The sequence below is a fragment of the Caloenas nicobarica genome, chromosome 29 (assembly GCF_036013445.1).
Source record: "Caloenas nicobarica isolate bCalNic1 chromosome 29, bCalNic1.hap1, whole genome shotgun sequence".
NCBI classification, from domain to species: domain Eukaryota; kingdom Metazoa; phylum Chordata; class Aves; order Columbiformes; family Columbidae; genus Caloenas; species Caloenas nicobarica.
In genome coordinates this window covers 2,640,179-2,665,982 of record NC_088273.1, presented here as the reverse complement: position 1 = coordinate 2,665,982, position 25,804 = coordinate 2,640,179, and the positions used below count along the sequence as shown (strand labels likewise).

Sequence of the window (25,804 nt, the reverse complement as noted above, 5' to 3'; positions counted from 1 at the left end):
GATGTGCCCGGGCACGGCGCCCGGAGGAAACCACAGACTTCCTGCCCGGGCGCCGCGGGGGGAGCGCGGGGGCTGTGGTTTGTGCACCTGCAGGCTGCAGCTCTGATCCACCCGTGGGGAATAACGGCCCCTCGGTGACACACTGACAGGCAGGGACGCGTCTGAGCCCCTGGGCTGCACGTCTGCTGCCAGGACAGGGACATGTCCCAGCTCCAGCTCCTGCGAGGGACCTTCCGTGGGCTCTCCAGGGAGCGGTGGGTGAGCCAGCGCTCCTGGGATGGGGCTCTGCCCTGGGCTAAGGCCCTTTCCCAGCTGCTGCTCCCAGCACTGTGGGGTCTGTCACAGGGGCTGTTTCCTTCCCTTCCTGACACAGCCCCGGTGCAGTGGCAGCCCCATGGGTCTTATAGCACAGGAGTGTTTGGACGCTCCCTACCTCGAGCTCTTGGATAGTCTGTCACAGGACATGCTCGGTGCTCCTGGTCCCCACCACAGGGCTCAAGGAGTAAAAAATTGTTTGCCCCACTACAACCAGCCCTGTCCTGTGACGTTCCACCAGCACAGTGATGTGACACCTGCAGCGGAGCCGTCCCTCATATATGGTCATGAATGGCGCTGGAGAAGTTCATTGGAGGACTGGGCTGTGTCGGAGGGGAGATAGCTCCCGATAATGTCTAAAAAGGCGCTGCTGCTTCGATTGGCTCCTCCTGTAGCTGGGGGACATCTGCAGAGATATATTGCCCTCCCGTCATCATTGTTCCCACGAGTCCCTGGAGCTGTGGCAGGGAGTGAGGCACAGAGGGATGCGCCATCAGGGCAGGAGGCTCAGGATGGGCACAGAGGGACTCCTGTCCCCTCAGACGCTGTGGCTGCTCCTCTGGGTACAGCTGTGCAGGGGTAAGTGCTGACTCCCTTGTCCCACCGCCCAGGGCCAGCGGGTACCAGTGTGGTCATGGGGATCTGTCTGGGAATGGGGTTTCTTTGCAGGTGCTGCTGAGACAAGGGGCAGAAGGTGCTCAGATCCATGGAGCCTGTGCCCTTCCCTGTGCCTGTCTTGGTGGGAGAATCTCCTTTTCCATGGCTCCAGTGTTCAGGGCAGCCTGTGCCTGGCTGGATTCACAGATACCCTGTCCTGGGGTACCATTTTGGGCCCCCTTGTTCCCAGCACTCTGCCTCTGGAGCCAGTGGTGGCCTCACTGGTGATGGCAGCACCCAGAGATACCCAGGCCACTGCCAACCTCTGGGGTGCCCCAGAGGGTTTGTGTGCTGCTCAGCGCCCCTTGTTCCAGGGGAGCCCTGACCCCACGAGAGCAGTTTGTGCCCCGCAGAGGGAAGAGGATGGGGACATCTGCAGTAGGGAGACGTCCTTCCTGGGGGGCCTGGCCCAGTGCAGGGGCTGGGCTGACACCAAGAGAGGAAGGGATGTGTGATCCTGTGGATGGTCTCAGTGGGAACAGGGAAAGCCCTGGGGCTGGGCCGGGTTTGGATGGTGCTGGGGCAGGTGGTTTGCAGGGGAAGCTGCAGCCCTGGTTACATGGGACTCTTCAGGGGGTGCTGGTCTGGGGGGCAGCAGGTGCCTAGTGCAGGGATGGGCAGTATGTGGGTGGGCATGGGTGGGGGACAGGTGGCCTTTGGGACGGGAAGAGGTGCCTTGTGTGGTGGGATGGAGAATGACCCAGTAGTGCTGGACGTGGGCACCCCCAGCCTTGCACAGCTGTGGGGACAGAAGGGACCCTCGTGCTGCTCTGGGGACAGCCTGGAGGGGAGGGCGCTCCCACCCTGGTACATCTGATTCAGTGCAGGCAGGAGGTTCCCCCAGACCTGCAGCACTGGGGCTCGGCGCTCTCCTGACTCATCCCGTGTTGGTGTTTGAAGGTGCTGCGGAGGTGAGGCTGGCGGATGGCGGCAGGCGCTGTGCTGGGAGAGTGGAGGTGAAACAGCATGAACAGTGGGGGACTGTGTGTGGTTACCACTGGAGTATGAATGACGCTGCAGTGGTTTGTAAGCAGCTGGGCTGTGGGTCTGCTGTTGGAGCTCACCGGTACGGACACTTTAGGGCAGGATCTGGCCCCATTTGGATGGATGACGTCGGCTGTAATGGCACCGAATTTGCCCTGTCTGACTGCAAACATGCAGGGAGGGGTGAACATCACTGTGGGCACATTCACGATGCTGGAGTGACATGTTCAGGTAAGCAGTCAGTCTGTATACATCGATGGCCTTGGAGGGACTTTTCAGAGAGCACGAGCGCTGGGCCCTGGGCAGAGGAGCAGGCGGCAAACAACCCCTCGCTACCCAACCCCAGGGCTCGGCTGTGTGGTCCCGCATTGCCAGGCTTTAGGAGATTAGCAACTGCTTGACTCTGGCTGCTGCTTCTGCACCACTGCATACACAGGCTGGTCCTGGGACATCCCTGAGGCTGTGACAGCCCTGTGGGGACAGGACCCCATGCAGGCAGTGCTGGCTCTGCAGGGGCTGAGCAGCTGCAGTTTCATCATCATCTGGGCCAGTTCTCCTGGACCCCAACTGCTCACACGGCTGCGGTGCTGGGGGGACCATGCCGGGCAGCACAGAGGAGCTTGTGTGGGAGCCCTTTGTGTGAGCAGCACCTGTGGCTGTGAGTGTGTGGCAGACACACACCTCGGGTGCTCTGGTGGTGTAGACAAGGGAGGGAGGAGTCTTGGATGAGTTTCTGGCACCAGCCCTTCCCCAACAGCTTCCTCTGGGATGTGCAATGGGCACTTTGGCCAGGGCTTGCTTGGAGGTGATGTGGGACGTGGGCATGTAACTGACAGAGGGCTCTGGGAACTCCCAGGTTGTTTGGTGTATTTTTCCAGGATTTTTCCGTCTGGTGGGAGGGAAGAGCCGCTGCTCAGGACGTGTGGAGATCCATGATGGGGACCAGTGGAAAACTGTTTGTGATTCCCACTTTGGCCCCAAAGCTGCTGAGGTGGTCTGCAGGGAGCTGCAGTGCGGTCTGGCCCTGCCTGTGTCTGGAGGAGGTCACTTTTGAGAAGAGGTTGGTCCCATGTGGGATGGAGAGCTGCAGTGTGTGGGGAATGAGTCCCTCCTGTCCTCCTGCCCCACGGGGTCCTCCAGGGACCAGGCCTGCACCCAGATGAACAGCGCTGCTGTCAGCTGCACACGTAAGGACTCGGGGTGGGGTGTTGAACTCTGGGGTGAGTTCCAGCCTGAGGAGGGGACAGTTGGTTTTTGTGGAGACAAGGGAACTGGGGCATCTGTTCCCACAGGCTGGCAGAGACGTGACCTTCCTGGGGATCATTGATAACGGCAGATCTGGGTCGAGGCCCAAGGACAAAGAGGGGCCATGGGCTGGGAGGGCTCCCTGGGATCAACATGTTGCTCCACAGCGGATACACAAAGGGCTGAGATGATGATCTGGGAGGTGCCCAGGGCAGACTGTGGCCCGGGGGAGCTGGGGATCCTGGGAGAAACAGCAGCGGGTGCTTGGGAATCCCTAGGGACAGGTCTCTTGTCAGGGTGCTGGCTGGGGAGGAGTGGGTGCACTAGTTGGGTCTGGGCCAGGGTCAGGTTGAAGGGTCTGTTATGGTAGAAGGAAGCGCCGAAAACGTTGGGGCCATAAATGACCCAGCAGGGCTGGAGCTCTTCACTCCAGCCTTGCACAGCCCATGGCGATACAAGGGACCTCTGGCAACATATTGGGGAAGTCTGGAGGGGAGGGGACTCCCACCCTGACACCCACAGTGCTGGGGCTTGACGCTGATCTGACTGGTCCTGTGTCAGTGTTTGAAGGTTCTGCAGAGGTGAGGCTGGCGGATGGCGGCAGGCGCTGTGCTGGGAGAGGGGAGGTGAAACAGCATGAACAGTGGGGGACTGTGTGTGGTAACTACTGGGACATGAATGATGCAGCAGTGGTTTGTAAGCAGCTGGGCTGTGGGTCTGCTGTTGGAGCTCCTCAGTACGGACACTTTGGGGCAGGATCTGGCCCCATTTGGATGAGTGATGTCGACTGTAATGGCACCGAATCTGCCCTGTCTGACTGCACACATGCCAGATGGGGTGAACATTACTGTGAGCACATTTACGACGCTGGAGTGACGTGTTCAGGTAAGGGGTCAGCCTGTTCTTCACCTTTGGGGCTGGGATGGGGGAAGGCACCTGGCTGTACTCTCAGGGAACAAAAAGCATGAGCCAGAGAACGTGCCAGTGATGTTGGTCCAACTGCTGAGCTGGGACTGTCATTGCTCATGTTCCCAGTCCCTGGGAAAGGCCAGAAGGAACCTACCCCAGGGTGAACTAACCCTGCCACAGTTTCTCAGCCCCATCTCGGTGTCTTGGCCTGCACACAAATCCTCCATCCTGCCCTGGGGTGTCTGCTGGTCTCTGTCGGTCCCCACTCATTCTGCCAGATCGCAGCCAACAAGGCTGAGAATCCCTGAGCTGGAAACACCAAGAGGGAACATGCCGGCACCCCACACCTTGGAGGAAGAGCATGAGAGGGCTGATCACGCTGGGATGTTCCCCCTCAGGGACACGCGAATCTTGATGGGGGCACTTTTCAGGAACTTTTCTTTCTTTGCTGGACCCTGGGCAGAGGAGCAGGCGGCACACGGCCCCTCGCTGCCCAACCCCAGGGCTTGGCTGTGTGGTCCCGCTCTGTGAGGCTTTAGGAGCTAGGCAGCTGCTTGACTCTGGCTGCTTCTTCTGCATCACTGCATGCACGGGCTGGTCCTGAGACATCCCTGGAGCTGTGACATCCCTGTGGGGACAGGACCCCACGCAGGCAGTGCTGACCAGCTGCCCAACCCCTCCTGCCTGCCCACAGCTCCCCACACTGACCCATGAAACAGAGTCTTTGCTGGCACTTACTGACTCTCATCCCTTCTGCTGTCGTCCTCTGAGGCAGCGTGAGGCCAGGGGGACATGCGGGTCTCCTGCCCCCTGCCTGGCCATTGGCCTGGGACCTGTGCACCCCTGGGCAGAGCACAGTGTCTCTGGATGAGAACATCCCCCTCGATAAGGCAGGGGAGGGCTCTGGACAGGCATCAGCCATGATAGCAGTTGCTCGATATGTGTGCTCTGGGACATCTCCCACCTAAAAGGAACCTTCCAACACCCCAGGAACACCCCTGGGAGCAGAGTGCTCTTCTGGTTGCACCCAGGTGATGATGATCCGGCCTGGCCCAAGCTCTGCAGGGGCTGAGCAGCTGCAGTTTCCTCATCATCTGGGCCAGTTCTCCTGGACCCCAACTGCTCACACGGCTGCGGTGCTGGGGGGACCGTGCCGGGCAGCACAGAGGAGCTTGTGTGGGAGCCCTTTGTGTGAGCAGCACCTGTGGCTGTGAGTGTGTGGCAGACACACACCTCGGGTGCTCTGGTGGTGTAGACAAGGGGAGGAGGAGTCTTGGATGTGTTTCTGGCACCAGCCCTTCCCCAACAGCTTCCTCTGGGATGTGCAATGGGCACTTTGGCCAGGGCTTGCTTGGAGGTGATGTGGGACGTGGGCATGTAACTGACAGAGGGCTCTGGGAACTCCCAGGTTGTTTGGTGTATTTTTCCAGGATTTTTCCGTCTGGTGGGAGGGAAGAGCCGCTGCTCAGGACGTGTGGAGATCCGTGATGGGGACCAGTGGAAAACTGTTTGTGATTCCCACTTTGGCCCCAAAGCTGCTGAGGTGGTCTGCAGGGAGCTGCAGTGTGGCGTGGCCCTGCCTGTGTCTGGAGGAGGTCACTTTGGAGAAGGGGTTGGTCCCATGTGGGATGGAGAGCTGCAGTGTGTGGGGAATGAGTCTCTCCTGTCCTCCTGCCCCACGGGGTCCTCCCGGGACCAGGCCTGCACCCCGATGAACAGCGCTGCTGTCAGCTGCACACGTAAGGATTCGGGGTGGGGTGTTGAACACTGGGGTGAGCTCCAGCCTGAGGAGGGGACAGTTTGTGATTGTGGAGACAAGGGAACTGGGGCATCTGTTCCCACAGGCTGTGTGAGATGTGATGTTCCTGGGGATCATAGAGAAGGGCAGGGCTGGGCTGATGCCCAAGGACAAAGAGGGGCCATGGGCTGGGAGGGCTCCCTGGGATCAACATGTTGCTCCACAGTGGTTACACAAGGGCCTGAGATGATGATGTGGGACGTGCCCGGGGCAGACTTTGGTCCACGGCAGCTGGGGACCCTGGGAGAAACAGCAGCGGGTGCTTGGGAATCCCTGGGGACAGGTCTCTTCCTAGGGTGCTGACCTGGGAGGAGTAGGTGCTCTAGGTGGGTCTGAGCCAGGGGCAGCTTGAAGGGTCTGTTATGGTAGAAGGACGTGCTGAAAGCTCTGGGGTCACAAATGTCCCAGCAGGGCTGGAGCTGGTCACCCCAGCCTTGCACATCCCGTGGGGATACAAAGGACCTCTGCACCATATTGGGGACAGTCTGGAGGGGAGGGGGCTCCCACCCTGACACCCACAGTGCTGGGACTTGACGCTGATCTGACTGGTCCTGTGTCAGTGTTTGAAGGTGCTGCGGAGATGAGGCTGGTGGATGGCGGCAGGCGCTGTGCTGGGAGAGTGGAGGTGAAACAGCATGAACAGTGGGGGACTGTGTGTGGTAACTACTGGGACATGAACGATGCAGCAGTGGTTTGTAAGCAGCTGGGCTGTGGGTCTGCTGTTGGAGCTCCTCAGTACGGACACTTTGGGGCAGGATCTGGCCCCATTTGGATGGATGATGTCGGCTGTAAAGGCACCGAATCTGCCCTGTCTGACTGCACACATGCAGGATGGGGTGAACATGACTGTGTCCACGTTCTTGATGCTGGAGTGACGTGTTCAGGTAAGGGGTCAGCCTAATAACTGACTTTGGGCCTGGGATGCAAGAAGTGACATGTCGGTGCTCTCAGCAAAAAGCAAACATGGTAGATCTGGGCCTAGTGTGGCCAGTCATGCTGCTGAGCTGGGACTGTCATTGCTGGTGTAACTGGTCCCTGGGGAAAGCTGTGACATCCCTGTGCGGACAGGACCCCATGCAGGCAGCACTGACCAGCTGCCCAACCCCTCCTGCCTGCCCACAGCTCCCCACACTGACCCATGAAACAGGGTCTTTGCCAGCACTTACTGCCTCTCGTCTCTTCTGCTGTCATCCTCTGAGGCAGCGTGAGGCCAGGGGGACATGTGGGTCTCCTGTCCCCTGCCTGGCCATTGGCCTGGGACCTGTGCACCCCTGGGCAGAGCACGGTGTCCCTGGATGAGAACATCCCCCTCAAGCAGGCAGGGGAGGGCTCTGGAAAGTGCCAGCCATGATAACAGCTGCTCCATTTCTGTGCTCTGGGACATCTCCCACCTAAAAGGAACCTCCCAACACCCCAGGAACACTCCTGGGATCAGAAGGAGCTTCTGTTTGTACGCAGGTGATGATGGTCCTGCCTGGCCCAAGCTCTGCAGGGGCTGAGCAGCTGCATCTTTGTCATCATCCGGGCCAGTTCTCCTGGACCCCAACTGCTCACAGGGCTGCGGTGCTGGGGGGACCGTGCCGGGCAGCACAGAGGAGCTTGTGTGGGATCCCTTTGTGTGAGCAGCACCTGTGGCTGTGAGTGTGTGGCAGACACACACCTCGGGTGCTCTGGTGGTGTAGACAAGGGGAGGAGGAGTCTTGGATGTGTTTCTGGCACCAGCCCTTCCCCAACAGCTTCCTCTGGGATGTGCAATGGGCACTTTGGCCACGGCTTGTTCGGAGGTGATGAGGGATGTGGGCATGTAACTGACAGAGGGCTCTGGGAATTCCCAGGTTGTTTGGTGTATTTTTCCAGGATTTTTCCACCTGGTGGAAGGGAGGAGCCGCTGCTCAGGACGTGTGGAGATCCATGATGGGGACCAGTGGAAAACTGTTTGTGATTCCCACTTTGGCCCCAAAGCTGCTGAGGTGGTCTGCAGGGAGCTGCAGTGTGGCGTGGCCCTGCCTGTGTCTGGAGGAGGTCACTTTGGAGAAGGGGTTGGTCCCATGTGGGATGGAGAGCTGCAGTGTGTGGGGAATGAGTCCCTCCTGTCCTCCTGCCCCACGGGGCCCTCTTGGGACCAGGCCTGCACCCAGATGAACAGCGCTGCTGTCAGCTGCACACGTAAGGACAAAGGGTGGGGTGGTGAACACTGGGGCTGTGCCAGGGCTTGCGAACAGAGGAAGAACTAGGCTGGGTGGGTGTAGGACAGGAGGGATCATTGTACTGTCTACAGCATGAAAACCATGCACAAGAAGAAAGGCATCTGTCCCTTTGGACTCTCCACTGGCTGCCGAGGCTACAAAAGCACCAACCCACCCTGTCTCCTCCTCTGTCCCCAGAGTACACAGGGTTCAGGCTGGTGAACGGCAGCACAGCGTGTGCAGGGAGGGTGGAGGTCCAGGTACTGGGGACCTGGGGGACCCTCTGTGCCTCCCGCTGGGATCTCTCAGATGCCCACGTTCTGTGTCATCAACTCCACTGTGGGTTTGCTGAGTCCATTCCTGGAGGAGAGTATTTTGGGAGAGAAACCGGCCCTGTCTGGAGAGACTCGTTCCACTGTGACGGGACTGAAGCCCACCTGGGACAGTGCCCAGTGACCACCCTGGGGGCCTCCCCGTGCTCCCACGGGAACAACGCTGCTGTCATTTGCTCAGGTGAGTGCTGGGAAAACGGTGCATTAGCTCTACTTCCCTTTGTGGGAGACATGGCCACCCAAAGCTGGTTCCCATGGCAGCGCCAGGCTGAATTTCTCCCTGGAGGATCCCTGGGGGGCTTTCCCTGCTCAGACTGACCGCTCTGCTCTGGGAGAGCTGAGGTCTGAACAGAGGCAGACACCTGTCCCCAGGGCAGCGCCTCAGGCCCCAGCACCACGGCCAGGCCTGTGTTCCATAGGATGAGCCCAGGACAGGTCGGTGGGGCTTTGCTCCATCCCTGTGGCTGCAGACAGCCACATCCCATCCCCACAGAGAGCCCTGCAGAGCCTCATCCCACCACCCAGCAGCAGCAGACCTGGCTGTGAGCTGCAGACAGGGCCTGGGCTTTGCCCTGGCTTCTCGTCAGCACAGGGCTCAATCTTGTCCTGTCTGGTCGGACAATCCCCCCTTGCCCTCCTCCCTGGAGGCTGCCGTGCTGCCCGGTGCCGCTGATGGCTGTGGCTCCTCTGCTGTCCCCAGGCCCAGCCGACTCTGCGTCCCTGCGGCTGGTGGGCGGAGGGAGCCGGTGCGACGGGCGAGTGGAGATCTTCCAGCGCGGGACGTGGGGCAGAGTCCTGGACGACCAGTGGGACGTGCAGGAGGCCAGCGTGGTGTGCCGGCAGCTGCGGTGTGGAGAGGCAGAAAAAGCCTACAACCCCCCAAAGCCTGAGCGAGGGACGGGCCCCGTGGGGCTGCAAGGGGTCCGGTGCGCAGGGCACGAGGCCAGCCTGACCCTCTGCAACACCTCCCTGCCCGGGAGTTTGCTGTTGGGAGGGGTTGTGGAGGACGTGGGAGTCATTTGCTGGGGTGAGCGGTGCTGCACGAGCCCCCGTATGATGGGGTGGGGGGCAGCCACCCCCTGACAACACCTGGGGTTTCTCCCCACTGCAGGGAGCCGGCGGGTCCGGCTGGTGAACGGGTCCGGGCGCTGCGCAGGGAGAGTGGAGATCTACTACCAGGGCAGCTGGGGGACCGTCTGTGACGATGGCTGGGACCTGTCTGATGCCGCCGTCGTTTGCCACCAGCTGGGCTGCGGAGGGCCGGTGGAGGTGGCCGGCTCTGCTCGGTTCGGAGAAGGCTCCGGGCACATCTGGCTGGACGGTGTGAACTGCTCTGGGTCCGAAGCTGCTCTCTGGGACTGCGCTGCCGGGCCCTGGGGGCAGCACGACTGCGGGCACAAAGAGGACGCGGGCGTCATCTGCTCAGGTCTGTGCTGGGAGATGTGCTGGGATGGTTCCCGGGGAGGCTGGGATGCAGGGAAAGCCGGGCATGGCCAAGGCTGTCCCTGGCTGAGCCCCTGCCTGAGCCCGGCCTATGGACACCCATGCACGGGTGCCCTCATTCCCACTGGGGTCCCTGGGGAGCTCAGCTGTCCCCCAGGGTGAGTGGGGAGAGCAGGGCTGTGTGTCCATCAGCGACTTCTCTCTGCCCTGGCTGCAAGGGGGACTTGCTGGCCCTGTCCTGCCTGCCTGGGGGCCTGGGGAGTGCAGAGGTGCCCTGCCTCCCACAGCCCCAGACCAGCCTGTTCCTCTTGCTGCCTTTCCTCCCAGAGTTCATGGCCCTGAGGCTGGAGAACAGTGACGGCTGCTCCGGGCGCCTGCAGGTTTTCTACAACGGGACGTGGGGGAGTGTTTGCTCCAACGCGATGACTCCTGACACGGTGTTGCTGGCGTGCAAGGAGCTGGGCTGTGGGGATGGAGGATCCCTGGAAACAGACCTGTCCTATGGCAGGGTGTCTGGCCCTGCCTGGCTGGATTACGTGCAGTGTGGGGAGAAAAACATCTCTTTTTGGCAGTGTCCCTCTGCTCCCTGGGACCCACAGTCATGCAATGACCTGCGAGATGAGACCTACATCACCTGCAATGGTAATTCTGAGCCACTCGGGTCCGGTGTCACCCCAGCTTCTGCTCCCCTCTGGGCACAGCCAAATGCAGAGAAAGAGCTTGGAGGGGTTTTCATTTCCATGTCAGACTCTTCTGCTGCTGGTGGCACAAACGTGACCACAGCTCTCAGAGCCCCACACGTCCAGCAGCACTTGCCACCCAGCAGTGCCTGGGGGAGGCAGTGACATCTCCAAGTGAGGTCTCAGCAGAGACCAGATGGGGTTCAGAGGAGCCTCCCCTCCATGGACACCCCCTGCTGCTCTGTGACCAAGATGGCACACACAGGCATGACCAGAGCTCAGCCCCGCTCTCTTCTGCACAATCCCCGAGCCAGCCCCTTCACCACAGTGTTTCCTTCTTCAGGGAGACGCCCAGAAATGCCCCCAGAGCCTTTGGCCCCGTGCCCCAACTCCACCAGCTGCACAGGTAGGGAGCTGCTCCTCTGTGTGCTCCTCTTGCCTGGCAGGGCTCTGCTGTCTGAGTGGCATGGCAGCTCTTTGCCTTCTCCAGACAGGGAGAAGATCCGTGCCGTGGGAGGCGAGGACGGGTGCTCGGGCAGAGTGGAGCTCTGGCATCACGGCTCCTGGGGGACAGTGTGCGATGACTCCTGGGACATGCGGGATGCCCAGGTGGCGTGCAGGCAGCTGGGCTGTGGCCCCGCGGTGTCTGCCCTGCGTGAGGCTGCTTTTGGGGTGGGGCAAGGCCCCATCTGGCTGGAGCGGGTGGAGTGCCGGGGGACGGAGTCGTCTCTGCAGGACTGCTGGGCCCGGCCTGGGGACGGACGTGCTTGCCGGCATAAGGAAGATGCTGCCGTGCGCTGCTCGGGTGAGCTGGGGCTGGGACCCCTTGCTCGGGTATTGGCAGGGAGCTGGGGAAGGCCTTTCACCCGCTTGGTCCTGGCACAGCCCCTGAGCTCCCGAGAGCAGGAATGTTCCTGTGGGGTGCAGCAGGCTGGTGCCACGCAGGGAGCAGCCTCGGTGGAACTGGATGTCCTTGGGCCACTGCCCGTGGGGCCCTGCAGCTCCAGGGCCATCCCCTGGGCTGCCTGTGCCACCCTGCCTGCCACCCAGAGCAGAGGCCACGGGCCCTGTCCTGGGTCCCTTTCTAGCACTACAGGAGGGGCAATTTGGCTGGGATGTGTCAAGGACACCAACAGACACACATGGGTGTGTTGGAGGGGAGGCTCCATGGTACGTGCACTCCCACCCTCTCAGCCCAGCTCTCCTTTTCCTCCTCTGCAGCTGCACCCAGGACAGCAGCATCCCCACCCCAAGCAGGTAACTTGTCCTCCCCTCAGGGCTGGGTATCCAGGGCCAGACTCTGACCCACAGTTGGGTGGAAGGGGCTCCTTGCTGGAGTGTGAAACTCCCAGGAGGAGGCACTGGGGTGTTTGTGTGGGGGTTGAGGAGGGCTATAATTCACTCAGCAGGGTGGAAACTTCTCCATCACTCTCCCCCTGGGCCCTCCACTCCCTGCTGCCTTGTGTGATGGGGGTCAGGACTGGTGCTGCCTCCACCTCTCCCAAGGCTGGTGCTGTTCTTCCATGTTCTTGCCCATGCAGATCCCACCCGGGGCCGTCTGACTCTCAATGGGAGGATCTCAGTGCCCGTCATCATCTGCATCATCCTGGGGGCCCTTCTCTGCCTGCTCCTGGCCCTGCTGGCCGGGCAAGTGCTCAGAGCCAGGGCTGGGCGCAGAGGTGGGTCCTTCCACAGAGGTCCCAGTGATGCCTCCTGGAAGGGCTGTGGGTGCTGCGGGGGGTCAGCAAGGGGCACAAGCAGAGCTGAGGGGATGAGACTGTGTGCTGCCACCTGTTCCACGCACCCCATTGACTGTCTGGCCATAGGGCACCAGCAGCAAGGGGTGGATCTCTCAAGAGGTGGTGGGAGCAAGAGATGGGGCAAGGAGAGAAATGGCAGAGCAGGACCAGGGAACATTTTATCCTTGGGGAGATATAATCCTGTGGGAGATGTTATCTTGGGGGAGATATTATCCTGGAGGAGATGTTATCCTGTGGGAGATGTTGTCCTGGGGAGATGTTATCCTGGAGGAGATGTTATCCTGGTGGAGATGGCCAAGGCTGGCAGTGCTCTGGGTAGTGCTGGAGGGTGCTCTGGGGCAAACGAGAAGACAGGAGGAACACAGAGCAGCAGGGCCCATCTCCACGGTGTCAGGCCCCAGGCTGACCCTCTGCCAAACCCTGCCTGCCCTTGGTAAGGCTGGGGCCCTACTATGGACTCATGGGGCAGACAGGGGTCAGCTCCAGGTGGAGAGGAAACATGTGAGCTGCTCTGGGGTCAGACAAGGGGGGATGACCCAGGGGCCAGAGGGGCTTGGGTGCTGTCTCCAAGGGTGTGATGCTGCCCCAGATCATCTCCACAGTGATGTGGCCCTCACTGGGGATGTGGCAGCTGTTCCTGGACAGCACAGTGGGGCTGTGCTGTTGGAGCAGTCCTGCGCTGGGCCAAGGAACAGGTCTGGGGGAGCACAGTGGGGTCCCATCGCCCCTCTGCCTGTCCCTGTGCCAGCCCTGCCTCTGTCCCCAGGCTCCAGGACAGCCCAGGAGCTCTTCCCCGAGGCCGTGTATGAGGAGATCGGTTACAGCCCAGTACAGGAGAAGCAGGCGAGGTTTGGTCGCTCAGGTGGGTGTGGGCACATCTGCAGGACTCTTTCCCCTGGCCCCACCCCAGGGCTGATCCTCTGAAGCCCCCAGCCCATGGTCCCTGCAGTGCTGGGGCTGTGTGGTGTGTGGGGAGAGCACCCAGGTCCTGGGCCTGGGAGAGGAGCTGCCTCCCAACCAGCTTTGCTGATCGCAGCTGGGCAGCCCCTCTCTTCCTGCCCCTGCACCCCACTTGACCAGTGAGGGATGAGCTGTTCTGGGGCAGCTCTGGGAGCACCTTTGAGACAGAGCTTGTCCCAGGGGAGCAGGTGAATTCCCAGCCCTCCTCCCCATGCAGCCCCAGCTCTGTGGGTCCCCCTTCCCCAGCAGCACTGGCCACGAACCAGGTCAGTGGGCTCGCTCCTTAACACCCGCTGCACATCTCTCCAGGCTCCTCTTCAGAGCAGTCCCTGACCCAGCTGCAGCCCTACCCTGGGTACCGTGAGGAGGAGGATGGTCTGGGATCAGCACCAGGTAATGAAGCAGGAAGGGGCTGATCTGCCTGCAGACAAGTGATGGACAGAGGTGTCACTGAGTGTCACCGTCAGAGACGGGGAGGACATGAGGGTCTCCTGTGCTGCTGCCAACACCAGTGCCTCCCATCCTCTGCTCTGCAGGATGTATCTTCTCACTGTCACCAGCTCCCCTCTCTTTTCAGATGTTCTTGTTCCACATGGGGATGACCCAGCAGAGGGCTATGATGATGCCAGGGAGGTTTCTCACCCTCAGGAGGACGATGGCCCTGGACAGGGAGCTTGGGAAACGCCCAGGGTGCCAGAGGAGGGAGCAGGACCCAGGGATGCACCCAGAGGTAAGAGGGAAATTCAGCGCTGCTGGTTCCTGGGGTGCCATCCCTGCTGCCACCCTAGTTGCTGCTGTACTGAGACCTAAACCTCTTGGGAAGGGGAAACCTGCCCCAGGTGTTTCCCATGGAGGGACTGAAGGGTGGAAGAAGGAGCTGAATGTGGTGAGGAGCAGGGAGGAAGGTGGTGCACAGACCCCATGGGGTGAACTGCAATGTCCTGCATTGCTGCTTGCAGGGGGCAGCCTGTGCTCCCAGAGAAGTGCTGGGGTCCCTCGAGCTGAAGGAGACACCTCGTCCCTGTCCCCGGGGAGCATGGGCTATGATGATGCTGAAGAGATCTCTCTGGCACATCCTTGTGAGGACACAAAGGCTGTGACAGAGCTGGGTGCACAGCAATCCCTGAGCCCCCGGCCAGGAGAGCCCATCCCTGCTGTGCAGGTGGGTGCAGCCGGGAGGGAGGAGAGGTCTGTGCAGCTGGGAGAGCCGTGAGCACCGGGGAACCGTCTCCCTTTGCCCATGGGCAGCAGAAACAGCCCAGAGTTTCCTCCATTTTTTCCCTGTTTTTACACTGTGCATCATATTTGTTGTCATTAAAAGTCTCAGTGGACTTTAGCCGGGATCTGGTTTGTGTCTGCCCAGGCATCAGGAAATCTTCCTGAGTTTGATCAGGGGCAGCAGAGAACAAAGACATGGCGGTGGGGAAGGGGTTTGTCTCAGGGACAACAGGTTTGGGGTCAGGCTGTGGGGCTGCTAGAGCCCGTGGTTCCTGTGGAATAATCCTGCTGACAGAGACGTTCCCATCCCGCTTTGCCACAGGCAGTTTCTAGTCAAAATGGCTCTCTAACAGGTGCCATGATGCACCCCAGTGCCCATTTCTTCACCGCAAGATCTCCCAGCTGCTCTTTCCCCCAGGCCCTGCCTGGGCCAGGCTGGTCCCACAGCGCAGAGGCCATGACAGAGCTGCCAATCAGGGTAAGTCCTGGGCTGTGACCCCGCAGAAGCGAATCCTAAGGTGGTCAAGGTGCCCTTTAAACTCCAGATGGCCCCAGAGGTGATGATGGCCCACAGATCTCCTCCCGCAATGGTCAGGAGGCACATGGGTCCCCGAAGCCCGTCCTCATCCATGACTCTTCTGTTCTTGCTCACCGAGTACCTAGAAGGACTCCTGGAGCAGTGAGAGTCATGCAGGCACTACCCCGGCAGCCAAATATTTTCAAGCCCATTCTCAAAGCTGAAAAGACAGTAACTTTGCTTGGACATAAAGTCTGTCCCTCTCCCCTCCTCTCAGTTGTTCTCAGTCACAACAAAACCCAACTTCCCTGGAATATTTGGGTATGGAAACGGGGGACAGTTGAGACACTTGTGCTGTGAGCCCTGGCTCTGGGCTGAGAGGATGGAGAGCACAACAGCTTGTGCAATGCTCAGGAAATGCAAGTAAAAGTAAAAATGACATTCAGTGGTAGAGCTGGGGCTGTTTGGGAGTCCCAGTGTGATGGCTGGTGACTTCCAAGCTAGACCCCAGGGGAGCCACTGCTGGTATTTCTGTCCTGACCTGTGCCCTGGCAGCAGGGAGGAACTGATGCAGAGGGATGTTCATGTGGGGCCTCAGACAGATTCCCCTGTGCTTGTATCTCTCTGCTGATGCCCAGAGAGGAGCGTGTCTGTGATTCATCAAACATTGCAGCAGGAGGGCAAAGCGGGGAGGCACAAAACTCTGCTCAGGACAGCCTGTGACTGAACAACACTGGTGCCCACGCTCCCCAGGGGACGAAGCTCAGCACGGCTTTGCCAGCTGTCCTTGGCACATCAGAGGCCCAGCTGTGACAAACCTCCAGACAGAGGATGCTGCCACTCACACCTCAGCTCAGGAGAGTGCCCGGCCCTGGGACTGGGTGGGACGGTGGTCAGGATGCTCCGGTCTGGGAACTGATGTCCAGGGCAAGGAGGTGTATGAGGGGAGCAGTCTGTGCACCATCGAGAATGACAAAGAGGAGAGAGACAGGGTCTTTGCAGAGGCCTCACGAAACAGAGATCCTGATTGCTGATTAGAAGGAGGGACAGCTGGAGATCACCCCAAAAAAGAACTGAATAGAGATTCCTGCCCAGGGAGAGGCGGGAACTTGTGGTGCAAGAAGAAGGCTCCTTCTGACCCACAGATCTGCAGCTACAGGGCATGGGCAGTGCTGTGGCAAGAGCTGGAGGAGCAAGGAGGGCCAGGGCAGGATGGAAGAAGGCAGATGGGCTCCACAAATATCAAAGGGAGAAAATCATTGCGAAGCCCAGGGATGAACCAGGGGCCTTTAGATCTTCAGTCTGATGCTCTCCCAGCTGAGCTACTTCAGCTCTGCCCCGAACATCCAGCTGCAGACTGCAGTGGAGAAGTCTGGTGTAAGGAAAAGGGATGCAAGTGCCAGGTGGCCAAGGAGAGAAATGATGGGGTTGGGGAGGTGAGGAGCAAGGTTGTCCACACAGTGTCAGACTTCAAGGGACAGCTTCTCCAACCAGTCCAGACCTCCTTAGCAGAGACCCTGGAACAATATCAGATAATGCTGTAATCACCTCTTCTCCACACTAAAAAAAAAATAAACAATACCCTGAAACCAAAAAAAGTCATTTCTATTGGAAGGTTTTTGAAATCGTTCTCCATAATTAGACTAGGAAACTTCTCCAATTAACTGTACATGACTAGAAGGACGTTACAAGAAGAGACATGGTTTCTTAGAGCTTTCTTCTGTGTAATGAGCCCCATGGTATATTTGGTACTGAGTCCTTGAAGCTCAGGTGCTGAGAGGAGATTGCACAAACCTTTCCAGAAGTCAAAGTCAGAAGAAAAAAGTACTAAGTCCCTTGAAGCATAAATGAGTTCCACTGAGGGCAAGTACCAGCAAAGCCTCCCCAGGGACTCGTTAGAGCAGAGAATTGGAGGCCATGATGGCAGATAAACAAAGGGTCATGTGCAGGCAGCTGAGGTGCTGAGAAAAGCCTGGTTTTATTGGATGAAGCAGAGAGGCCAAGGCCTGACCCCCAGCCCCTGGGAAGGCAGATCCTGTCCCTCACCCATTGCTCAGGGCTCTTCCTGGGGCAGGGGGATGTGGGCTGTGTGATGCTGAGTGAAGGACAATGGTGTGACAGTTCCCAGCCTTCCTGGGGGTGTGCAAGGAGGCCATGAGGTGCCCCAGTGCCTGAGGACAACATGATGATTGCCATAGCCAAGGGGACAAAGACTTGGGTTCTCTTGGTGACATCCAGCCTTGCCAGTGCCCTTTGCCATCTCCACCACAGGTTGTCCTACACTGTCCCACAGCTGCTTCTCTTTCCCTGCAGGCTGTAGACACCCATCTCATTTCCTCCCCTTCCTCTCACCCTGGTATTTCCATACATTTACTGATGTGTCTGCACTCCCATGCTCTGTTCCTCGAAACACAAGGTGGTGGACTGATCTCACGCTCCTTCTGGATGATTTCTTGTACCACAGCACTACCCTTTGAGGGTGGCAGTGTTTCTCTCCTCTACTGTAGAAAGGAGGACCCTGAAAACTACTGACCTGTCAGCCTCTTACCTGTGCCTGGGAAGAACATGAAACAGATCCTCCAAGAAGTTCTGCTAAGGAACAAAGAATGATGACTCAAGCACTCCCTGGGCAGCCTGTTCCACTGCTTCACAACCTTTTCCATGAAAAAATGCTTCCTAATACCAATTCTGAACCTTCTCTGGCACAACCTGAGGCCATTTCCTCTCATCCTATCACTTGCTACTCAGAAGAACACCAACACTCTTCATGCTACAACCTCTTTTCAGATAGTTGTAGAGAGCGAAAGGTCTCCCCTCAGCCTCTTGTTCTCCAGGCTAAACACCCCCAGGTCCCTCAGCTGCTCCTCAGAAGACTTGTGCTCCAGGCTCTCAACAGCCTTGTCGCCCTCCTCTGCACTCACTCCAGCACCTCAGGGTCTTTTCTAAAGTGAGGGGCCCAAAACTGAACCGAGGATTCAACTTCTGACCTCACCAGCACTGAGTACAAGGGGATGATCACTGCCCAGGTTGTGCCTATTACACTATTCCTGATACAAGCCAAGAGTCTATTGGCATTTTTGGCCACCTGGGCACATGCTGGGTCGTGTTCAGTCGCTGTCAATCAACACCCGCAGGTCTTTTTTCACCAGGCAGCTTTCCAGCCACACTTCCTCAAGCCTGTAGTCTTGCATGGGGTTGTTATGACCCAAGTGCAGGCCCTGGCACTTGGCCTTGTTACACCTCAGACAATTGACCTCAGCCCAATGAACCAGCAGCTCCATATCGGTCCGTAGAGCCTTCCTACCCTCCAGCAGATCAACACTCCCACCCAACCTGGTGTCATCTGCAAACATACTGAGGGTGCGCTCGATGCCCTCATCCAGACCATTGATAAAGAGATTAAACTGGCCCCAATACTGAGTCCTGGGGAACACCACTCATGACCGGCCACAACTGGATTTGGCTCCGTTCACCACAACTCTGTGGGACCAGCCCTCCAGCCAGTTCTTTATCCATCGCAGATACACCATCCAGGCCATGAGCTGCAGCTTCTCCAGGAGAATGCTGTGGGATACGGTGTCAAAGGCTTTAGTCAAGTCTAAGTACACAACATCCACAGCCTGTGTGGCGGATTCACTCCCCCACGACAGACTTTCCCTCATCTGCTAAGCCGGTCACCTTGACATAGAAGGAGATCAGGCTGGTCAAGTGGGACTTGCCTTTCATAAATCATGCTGATTGGGCCCGATTGCTTGTCTCGTATGTGTGACCTCCCGGTCCCATTCCCAGCCATGTTCCTGCTGTTGGCCTATCCCCTGCAGAGGCACAAGTGACCTCACAGTCCCCTCCACAGCCATTGGCTTCCTACTGGACTATGAGTTCCTGAGACACAGCTGAGCACATGGCATCGTACCCAGCCATCACCCTCCTTGTGGTCCAGTGTGTGAGCAGATAAAACTAAGCTGCTTTCATCAAATTTATCTAATAGATTTCCTATCAAGGGTTTGAGTGGAGAAATGTTCCTCAGAGGAGCTGCTGTATTTACACTGGTGCATTTTATATCTCTGCTTCTGCCTTTTTTTTTTTTTCTTCTTCCTCGGTCTATTCTGTCTTGAAAGAGCTCTCCAAGGAAAAGATTCATGGAATCCTATAATAACACAGGTTGGAAGAGACCCCTGAACACCATCTCTGTCCCACTGACCTTTATGGCGCCCCAAGAAATAGCTGATAGCATTTGTGCTCACTTGAGTTTATCTTACTGCATGCACACAATGGACATGCACATGACGCGCATGTTTACAAATCATCTTTACAACAAAAACATGGACTTTTGACCTAGTTTTTCATAGAATCATAGAATGTCCTGAGTTGGAAGGGACCCACAAGGATCATCGAGTCCAACTCCTGTCCTGGCACAGGACAACCCCACAGTTCACATCATGTGTCTGAGGATGTTGTCCAGTCTCTTCTTGAACACTGTCAGGCTTGGGGCCGTGACATCTCCCTGGGGAGCCTGTTCCAGTGTCCAGCACCCTCTGGGCAAAGAACCTTTTCCTCATGTCCAACCTGAACCTGGCGGATGTTTCTTCCACTCCCTTGGGTTCTGTCATTGTTCTGTCATCCACAGACAAGACATCAGTACCTTCCTTCTCCCCTTGTGAGGAAGCTGTAGCCACCATGAGGTCTCCTTTTAGTCTTTTTTTTCAGTTCTGATGGTGAGAAAACCCCTTGCTTTGCTTTCTGAAGCAGAAAGGAGAAGCCATGACCTCCAGGCAATGGGAAGGGGGATCCTGTCACTCACACACGGCTCAGGGCTCTTCCTGGGACCGTGGGATGTGGGTGTGCAAGGCCGAGGGAAGGACAACACTGGTGCAACAACTTCCATCTTCCCCTTGGGGCTGCAAGGAGGCAACGAGGCCCCAGTGCCACGAGGACAACACGTCTTCTCGTAGACCTCAGTGGCACAGACAACTGCCATGGCCAAGGGGACAGAGACCTGGGTTCTGTTGGTCCCTTCCAGCCTTGCCAGTGCCCTTTGCCATCTCCATCACAGGCTGTTCTACACCGTCCTATCCCTGCCCCTCTTTCCCTGCAGGCTGTAGACACCCATCTCGCTTCCCCACCTGCTCTCACCCCAGCATTTCTGTCCCTTCACTGATGTGTCTGCACCCTCACTGGCTGTTCTTTGGAACACAAAGCCATGGGCTGATCCAGCTCCCTCTGCGTGACCTCTTGCACCACAGCCCTGCCCTTCCAGTCACATTTCTTCCTCCTGATATCCAGTCCTCACCTTCCAAGTTGCACTTTCTGACTCTGCCCTGCTTCTTCCCCCTTGCAAGGAGAGAACGACCATCTAAGAAACTGCCCTTCATGCAGGGAACCCAACCTGTTAGGCTTCTTGTGGTTTTTTACCTGACCAGAGAGAAGTAACTTCACCACGATCTTCTAAATCCCGTGACTGCTGTTGGCCTTTCAGCTTCTCTGATAGACACGACCATGTTCCTGCTGCTGTCCCGTCATGTTCTCTGGGTGGGATGGACATGACAATGCATCTCCAAGGCCTCTTCCTGGATAAGACCTGTGGGTACCTTGGCAGAGATTCTTTCCCAGCCATGTTCCTGCTGCTGGCCTGTCACCTCCAGAGACAGAACTGACCCCACATTCCCCTTCACAGCCACACGCTTCTGACTGGATTATGAGTTTCTGAGACACAACTGACCCCATAATACCACACCCATCCATCCCCCTTCTTAGCCCCCGGGACCTGACCAAGACTGAAGCATGTTCTACGCAGTCCTACACCTGCCCCTCTTTCCCTGCAGGCTGTAGACACCTATCTGGCTTCCTCACCTTGTTCAAATTCATCAAATATATTTCCTACTAACAATGTGCATGAAAAGCACTCTTCTCTGGAACTGCTGTATTTCCGTTAACACCTTCTATATCTCCTCTTTTGACTTTTTTTTTACTATTCTTCTACCTGTTCTCTTTCCAGAAACCTCTCCAAGGCAAAAATTCTTTCAAATCAGAGAATAACTCAGGTTTGAAGAGAGCCCTTGTCTCACTCATCTTGTCTCACCCTCCTGCTCAGGGCAGGGTCAACCAAGTGAGGTTGCTCAAGGCCTCCACCCAGGTTTGCACCATCCTCAAAGGCAATGAAAGTGTACTCTGTTACATCTTAGAGGGGGAGAGATGACACTCACAACTGGTTGCATGGAGGACTTTGTACCACTCATGATATTTGGGTTTGATGGTTCAGCCAGCTTCCCACCCAGCATCCACTTCTCGAGCCCCATCGGCACCACTCTGCCCAGAAGGACACCATGGCTGAGGCCTTGCAAGCACCCTGTACACAACATGCCTTTCTTTCCCCTGTCCATTTGGGTTCCGCAATCCCTTCCTTCACCTTCACATTCCAGGAAATGGGTGTAGGAGGACATGTCCCATCCCTTTCCCAGGGAGGGAGGTAGGGTGACCAGCCTGTAACTCTCCCAGTTCCTATTTCTGCTCTTCTTGAAGATGGGTTTGAGGTCTGCGTTTTTTAAGGACCCCAGAACCATTCTGGTTTCTATGGCACTTTTGAGAGCACAATCCGGAATCATGGGAAGGGTGACGTAGCAGACAAGAACACGTGCAATGAGTCTGTCCAAGGCAGCTGAGATGAATCTCACTGGTCAAATGGGGTTTGTTCCTGTAGTCAAACACAGAAATGTCAGGGTTCTGTCAGGTGTCAACATCTGAGCTGGCCTCATGGACTCCTTATGCACCCAGGGATGCTCAGAGACAGAGTCTGTCCCTTTTACACAAAGAGGCAGGAGTCACAGTGTCCCTCTGGCCTCCTGTTGCCACTCCCAAAGGGCAGAAGACACCTGAGCCCTGTGGTGTGTCACCCTGCTCTGCACTCATCTGAATTGTCCCATGGCAGGAAGAATGGACACAAGGAGCTCGCTTGAAGGAAGCACATCCCAGTGCTGCATTCAGGCAGTTAACAATGGGATGTTACTTCCAACACCAAGTGACCTCAAGATCTTGTCTGTCCCACAGGCCTTCATGGAACCCTAAGGAATAGTTGATGGTGTTTGTGATCACTCGGCTTCATGTCACCTCAAGTACATGACGTGCATGCTCACAATTCATCTGTACAAAGCAAACACGAACTGCTGAACTACTCATTCAGTGTCCATCCATGGAGGGAAGGACAACCTCTGTGGGTGAGAGGCCAGTGCAGGAAATGGTGGTTGTGAGGGGCCAGTGCATGATGATTGACCTGAGGCTCCTTCCGAAGGGGTGTCCAGTGCACAGGGGCACAGCCCAGCCCCTGCTCTGCTGGTCCTGCAGGTCTCTGGCAGGAGGCCTGGCTGTGAGAGGACACTGCTGTGTGCCCAGCCCTGCACACACACACTGTGCAGCTGCACAATGGTGTTTCATCTGTGGGCCACTTTCTTGGGCATGTTCTTGAGAAAAGCTATGAAAGAAGACCTAAAACTTCCAGGACTGCACTCAGCAGATCACCATTCTTCATGGAACGCTGTTCTGAGTCCAGCTCTGTCACAGCAGTGCCCATTGCCTGTCCCTGCCTGCGCTCACAGGACTGACACACAGCAGGATGGTGACCAAGCTGCCAGAGCACTCAGGCCTTGCACCAACACAAGGGATGAGAAGGAGAGTGTGGGAGTGGAACGAGAACAGCTCTGGAAGACCAAGGGCTGCTGCTCCCTGGCAGCGCTGCCAGGCTGGGACTCTGCTCCCCTCCACTAATGCAGACAGAAACTGTCCCTGCAGCTCCAAAAAGGCCTTAAAAGAAGATCTCAGGGGAAAAATAAAACAAAATGAAACACTGCAGGGCCTTTTATACATTTTTTTAAAAAAGTAGAGAAAAGGGCTCCTCATTTCCATAGACACTTGGTCAGAAAAAAAGGCAGACAGTGAATTAGGAAAGGAATGACAACTTTATGACAAAACACAACCACAACAACAAAAAGAAACGCTGAGAATGTAATGAGTTACACTCTAACTGCTATGCAGAGGGTGAGAGTTTGTTGCTGTTTCTTATTGTAAAAGTGCAGTTATCAATTTCCACACTGAATCCTGGAGCTCCTGATTCCTCATGCTGTAGACGAGGGGGTTCACTGCTGGAGGCACCACTGAGTACAGAACAGACACCACCAGGTCCAGCCATGGGGAAGAGATGGAGGGGGGTTTCAGGTAGGCAAACATGGCAGTGCTGATGAAAAGAGAGACCACGGCCAGGTGAGGAAGGCATGTGGAAAAGGCTTTGTGCCGTCCCTGCTCAGAGGGGATCCTCAGCACAGCCTTGAAGATCTGCACATAGGAGACCACGATGAAAATAAAACACATAAAAGCTAAACAGGCACTGACCACCACAAGCCCAAGTTCCCTGAGGTAGGAGTGTGAGCAGGAGGGCTTGAGTATCTGGGGGATTTCACAGAAGAACTGACCCACAGCATTGCCCTTGCACAGTGGCAGTGAAAATGTATTGGCCGTGTGCAGCAGAGCATAGAGAAACCCAGTGGCCCAGGCAGCTGCTGCCATGTGGACACAAGCTCTGCTGCCCAGGAGGGTCCCGTAGTGCAGGGGTTCGCAGATGGCAACGTAGCGGTCATAGGACATGATGGTGAGCATAGAATACTCTGCTGCTAACAAGAAGACAAACATAAAGAGCTGTGCAGCACATCCCAAAGAGGAGACGGACCTGGTGTTCCAGAGGGAGTTGGCCATGGATTTGGGGAGAGTGGTGGAGATGCAGCCCAGGTAAAGGAGGGAGAGGTTGAGGAGGAAGAAGTACATGGGGGTGTGGAGGTGCTGGTCACAGGCTATGGTGGTGATGATGAGGCCGTTGCCCAGGAGGGCAGCCAGGTAGATGCCCAGGAAGAGCCAGAAGTGCAAGAGCTGCAGCTCCCGTGTGTCTGCGAATGGCAGGAGGAGGAACTGGGTGATGGAGCTGCTGTTGGACATTTGCTGTTTCTCAGCATGAGGCTCTGTTCAAAGAAAGGAAACAATAACTTAACATGAGATATAGACTCCTGTGAGTAAAGCCACTCTATTTTTCACAGAAGTCACCATACTGAAATGCATTTCGTTTCTCTGTTGTGTGCTGGCTGAGTGTGCTGTGAGGAGCAGAACCTCTGCCCATGTGCTACCAAATAACCAACCTTGCTCTTCTGCAGTGGGAAAATGGGAGCTCCTTCATGACAGCTCCAATGTTCACAAGGAATGTCAGATGTAATCCAGCTTCTTGGAAATGTTCGATATCTGCACTCATGATTCTGTAAAGAGTGGGCTGCAGAGGAGAGACATAGCATGACTTTATAAATATTTTATCTGTGTCCTTTATTTGTCACCACCATATCTGTTGAGGGGGAAAAATCCTCATTTTCATGAGGGAAAATGTGAAGAGTCTTGAGAGAGGACAGGCGAAAAGCCTCAGTTTTCTGTGGCTCAATGCAGAGTCAGGAGAGCAGCAGTGTCCATCAGTCTTTTACTCATCTGCCCTGTGCTTTTTCTTGTTCAACCCAAAAAATGAGTACAGACTCATACTGGAGAAGGAGAGCCCTGCTTGAAAGGGCAGAACTGCAAACTCATCTCTATCCCAGCCCAGAGGTGGAGATGTGCTGGAGAGAGCGGGACACGACCCCTCACCCAGAGAAGCAAAGGACTCTGGCAGGAGAGTGCGGACCCCAAGGAAAGGCTCAGCACTCCTGGCATCCTACAGCAGAGCTGGGCCTTTCTGGGGGCAGCTGGTGAGCCCAGCAGGACAGGCAGAGCAGAGTCAGGGCTCCTGGAGATGGGATGTGCTAAAGGGACAGTCCGATCATTGCCCAGCAGACAACCCCCAGCAGCCACCTGCAGAGCAGGAGCAAAAGAGCTCCTGAACAGCCCCTGCTCTGCTGCCTGGAGCTGTCCCTGCCTGCAGCTGTGTCTCTGTGCCCAGGTCTCCTCCTGTCAGTGTCACAGACCCCATCCCAGCCGCTGTGTGCTCAGCTCTGCCCTGCAGACCCCTCCCAGCAGCCGGGCACTGCCCAGGGGCAGCTCCGTGTGGGCCTGCTCTGGTGGGAACATCAGACCAACAATAATGAGCCTGGAAAAGTCATCCTGATGCCATCTGTATGCCAGGGTGTGTTGATTTCTGATACTCACACTTTTATTCACCTCTCAGAGCAAGATTTCTGGAATTTCTGTGCCTCCTCCTGACCTGAGATATTAATTTCTGTTTCCCATTGGCCATATCGACAACCCAGAGTATAAGACTGGTAGAATAAGATCCTTCCTTTTCACAGAGCCCCTGTCTTGCTGTGCTTTTTCAAAAGCCTCCTGGGCAGCTCCTAAAGTGATCTGGAGCTGTAAGCAGCCCTGACACATGCAGCACCCCCTCCATAGCAGGACCCTGCCCAGCCAGAGGTTGCTCCTTCCCCCCACAGCTTCTCCCCACAGCACCGTGGGGATCTCCCCGGGCAGGCTGAGCTGCTGGCAGGCAGCAGAGTCCCTGCTCCAGCACAGCCCTGGGGTGCAGGGACCCTGCTCTGCCCCGGCACAGCCCTGGGCACCCCTGGGTGCTCACCCGGCCTCACAGCTGTTCAACATTGCCTGACAAGAGCCCCCTCCTTACAGATCCCACAAGCTGTGGCTGTTTACCTTGAGGAGATGCCTCCAGGAGCTACAGCTGCATTGCCCTGCACCCAGAGACTTACCATGTCAAGGGCTGCAAAGAGTTCTCCTCCAGTGAGCTCTCAGTCATCCTCCCCATCCTGACCACCTTTAATCTGTCTCTGCCTTGCTCGT

At 57.1% G+C, this 25,804-nt stretch overlaps 2 protein-coding genes across 2 annotated transcripts; one reads left to right on the top strand and one right to left on the bottom strand.

Moving 5' to 3' along the window:
* Positions 1-827: 827 nt before the first annotated feature.
* LOC135999567 (scavenger receptor cysteine-rich type 1 protein M130-like) lies at positions 828-14,482 on the top strand. Its single transcript, XM_065653132.1, has 14 exons — positions 828-894; positions 6,478-6,792; positions 7,766-8,074; positions 8,293-8,607; positions 9,127-9,453; positions 9,538-9,852; positions 10,197-10,511; positions 10,905-10,955; positions 11,040-11,354; positions 11,771-11,806; positions 12,091-12,228; positions 13,076-13,171; positions 13,847-13,999; positions 14,229-14,482. The coding sequence occupies exons 1-14, from the start codon at positions 828-830 to the stop codon at positions 14,480-14,482; spliced, it is 3,006 nt and encodes a 1,001-aa protein (XP_065509204.1).
* Positions 14,483-23,053: 8,571 nt separating this feature from the next.
* On the bottom strand, positions 23,054-23,980 carry LOC135999712 (olfactory receptor 14J1-like). Its single transcript, XM_065653268.1, has one exon. The coding sequence runs from the start codon at positions 23,978-23,980 to the stop codon at positions 23,054-23,056; it is 927 nt and encodes a 308-aa protein (XP_065509340.1).
* Positions 23,981-25,804: the final 1,824 nt, after the last annotated feature.